Source organism: Henckelia pumila, chromosome 3 (genome assembly GCF_033568475.1).
Source record: "Henckelia pumila isolate YLH828 chromosome 3, ASM3356847v2, whole genome shotgun sequence".
Taxonomy (NCBI): Eukaryota; Viridiplantae; Streptophyta; class Magnoliopsida; order Lamiales; family Gesneriaceae; genus Henckelia; species Henckelia pumila.
The window spans coordinates 1071312-1074908 of NC_133122.1; the positions used below are offsets into that span (position 1 = coordinate 1071312).

Sequence of the window (3597 nt, forward strand, 5' to 3'; positions counted from 1 at the left end):
GAAAATGCTTGTGCTAACTAGGATATAAATTTAAGTTCCTTGTTATATTAGATATAATTAAATGCCAAATAAATTAAATTCTGAACACATTGTAAACTCCATGCTTCAAGAAAATCAGGAGAATTCCCTTCTATGCAAACCCGTATCCACCTACCCATAGAAACATGTCTTTTACAACATTTCTTAAAGCTTTTATTTGAAATTAAACACAAAAAATGAAATTTAAAACCACCCAGAAAAGGAACAAATTCAGATATTCTCCAAAAACAGCAATAAAGCAAGAGCAAGAGCAAGAGCAAGAATCTCATACCCAAATAATTCCCACATGAAACCTGACATCCTGTTTTGGGTCACCAATGGGAAATGAAACACGTACTTGGATAAATCCTGGGAAGTTTTACGTGAATCACGAGAGTATCACAATGCTACGTATATACACAGACAGATATATTTATTAATTAGTATTTTAGTTTATATATCTTAAAAAGTTAGTAAATGAGAATTTGTATGTTTTATGTACTTCTCAGAGGGCTGGCTCACAAAGCATAAACAGAGTATTAATTCGGAGGGCTGGCTCACAAAGTAAGAACTTGGGGCAATCCAAATCAAACAAAGAATCTAAGAAGATCACCAAAGAAAGAGAATGTCACAACTATGAAAAGGGTAAAAGCTGCAAATATTTAAACCATGATAAGATTCTCACCTACATCGCTAAGCACAAATCCAAAAGGGGTGATGCTAAATCTCTTCAAAATCGTCCTCTCAAACAAGTCAAATACCAACATTGCATAAACCTGTAGGCACAATCTTTTAGTCAAAATTTAGTTACGCATGAAAAACATAAAACATATAAAAGAACCCACGAGAATCTTCCTACAATATTTGTTGCCAATATATGAGCGCATAAGAACATCCATAACGACCAATATTCTAATTATCAGAATCCAAACATGCCCATATCTGGCCTATATGTAGAAGAACTAGTGTTTATTGAATCCGATGATCTTATTTTCAGCTACAAGAACAGATATCCCTATATTCTCTAGAAGCGTGACTTGCTCTGCAATAGTTCCTGCATTAAAAAAACAAATCATCGGAAACAAACTGTCATTCTCAAGTTTACACTAGCAAATAAACTGTAAAACAAAGTATCACGACAGAAAGAAATTCCTTTACCCAACAAAAGCTTTTCCAATTGCGTTTAACCCAGTAATTGCTCTCAAAAGCAACGTATTTTGACTAAAAATCCACATGAAAGACACAGACAACACAAGAAAATCTCAAAATATGAATTGAAACATCTTGTCAAAATAAAAGTGGCGACCAGATTCAGGAATTACTTGTCTATCAAGAGGATGCCTGAAGTCATCCGCATCATGATCGCGATTGACAAAGGACGAAGAATCTCGACACAAAATACTTACTCTTCCTCGACCATTAAAACTGAAAAGTACCAGAAATCCCGATTGTACGTTTGTTTGTGACATGAGAACATAAACTAATTCTTCAAGCGTTATTATCCAAAATCCAAATATCAAGAGAAATTAGGGTTGCTGAAATCTATATATATCCATGTATATATATATATTTATTTATTTAATATGTTACAGCAAAGGGATATATTATAGAATATTAAATTTCTAATAAACAAGATGCTCTGAGCATGCACCAAGCTTGGGTTGCCCAAGTAGTTGAGTCCACCCTCGTTGAACCTGCTGTTTGGAGAATTTGGACAAAAGTCACCTAAAATGTATTTCAAAGATTAATATTACTTAGATTCCAACATGTGAAAAGTTAATGAATAGATAACATCAGCCTTGGCATCCAACAAAAATTGACATCAACTTAACCTACAAGAATATATCAAGTATGGAGAATATCTTACTGCTATTTTGCCACTGATATCGGATTGTACCACCATCAATGCTGCTCCAAATTTGTCTAAAACAGAGGAGGAATTGAGTAAAAACGGAAAAAATGACAAAATTGAAAAAAAAAAACAGAACGAGAACAAAAATGAAAACAAGAAAGCATGCCACATTAAGGAAGTATTATTGCAGCAACGTCTTCTTTAACCGCAACATATATATACACTTAACTTTTCATTTGACGGGTAGGTTATATCAAAATGAATCCTATATGGAATCCGCGGGGACCTACTGTTTATATCACATATATACTATAGATTTAACAGGATAATCACATTTTACCCAATTGAAAAACTCAAACTTTCAAAGTAATTATAAAGTTTACCTTCTTGAAATTTCAAATCTTTGCACATATATACACTTCGAAGCACTTTGGCAGTCCAGTACTGGAAGTCTTTGGCAGCAGCTTGAGCAATCTTCCCTTTAAAGGCTTCCTTTGTAGCCACAACTACCTATTCTGCTCTAAGCAATGGTTCCGCCGTGTCTTCTTGAATTGATCTAACATTATCAGGATCCACCAACCAATTATATATACGAAGTACAAACCCACTCTAATCAAAGGTTCTCAGAAATATTTCAGTATAAAATAATTTGAGTACGAATAAAAGAACTAAAAGAATGAAATCAAAGATTGATAGTGTTCCTTTGGCACCGATAAAAAAAATATGGGTCATCAAATTTTCACTAAAAGACCATCTGAATTCAACCTGTTGGAGATCAAGAAGAAGGAAAACAAAATGGAAAACCAGCAATAAACAGAGCAAGGACCATTTGAAGAAGAGCAGGATCTGAGTACTAGCACCAACACGCCTTTGCATCAAAAAAATCATGACACTAGGATTTATAATAAAACAATTAGATACTAATAAGAGACGAGGTGGGGAGTGTGGGAGAATCCATACATATGCATTACAGCCAAAGATTATCAAAACATCAAATTGACAGGAAAACTAACATAGTCAATGTTTTTTTTTTGAAAAAAAAATCATTTAATATAATACTAAGATAGTTAATCTTCACTGTAAACCAACACTCGAAAGGTGGTAATGAATTAATAAACATGTACAGTCTAGGAAAAACGACCATGCCAATGATTAATTATCGCAGTAACAAACAAAATGAGAAAAATGAGGTAACATAAGAAGTGGAATTTGAATACAACAAAAAATATCAAATCATTTGGGAGCTAATTCCCAAGATTGTGGCAATTAAATCATTATGTGCCGACGATGAGAAGTAAATGGTAAATTAGACTCTAGAAAACTCCAATGAGAGCAACACCAATCTAGTGCATATACAAATGCTGAAAGAAGGTTAGAGCAAAAAAACATACATTTTGCCAATGACAAATCGAACAATGACAACCTTTTGATCCTCCATCTTTTTCAAAGATGTACCTATATACATATATGTAAACTTTGTAACAGAAACAATAATTCCTATCAACATCACACTTAAATAATTCGACATCTACAAGAATAACATATTTATATATCAATAATAATGCGATAATTGCAATAAAATTTGAAATAAATCAAGGGGATACTTTTTCAACTCCAAGCAGCCCACTGAACCTCACGAGAACGAACTAAAATATCGAGTTAAAAGCTGAAAATAAGCAAAAAAAATTGTCCAACTCAAATCCAAACTTATCTGAAATCCGAACAAT

At 33.2% G+C, this 3597-nt stretch overlaps 1 protein-coding gene across 1 annotated transcript; it reads right to left on the reverse strand.

The window, feature by feature from the left end:
- Positions 1-795: 795 nt before the first annotated feature.
- LOC140892916 (uncharacterized) lies at positions 796-2351 on the reverse strand. Its single transcript, XM_073301958.1, has 6 exons — positions 2254-2351; positions 1886-1941; positions 1670-1743; positions 1341-1443; positions 1177-1239; positions 796-1072 (listed from the first exon to the last, which is right to left on the reverse strand). The coding sequence occupies exons 1-6, from the start codon at positions 2279-2281 to the stop codon at positions 1043-1045; spliced, it is 354 nt and encodes a 117-aa protein (XP_073158059.1). The 5' UTR covers positions 2282-2351; the 3' UTR covers positions 796-1042.
- Between the last annotated feature and the right edge of the window lie 1246 nt (positions 2352-3597).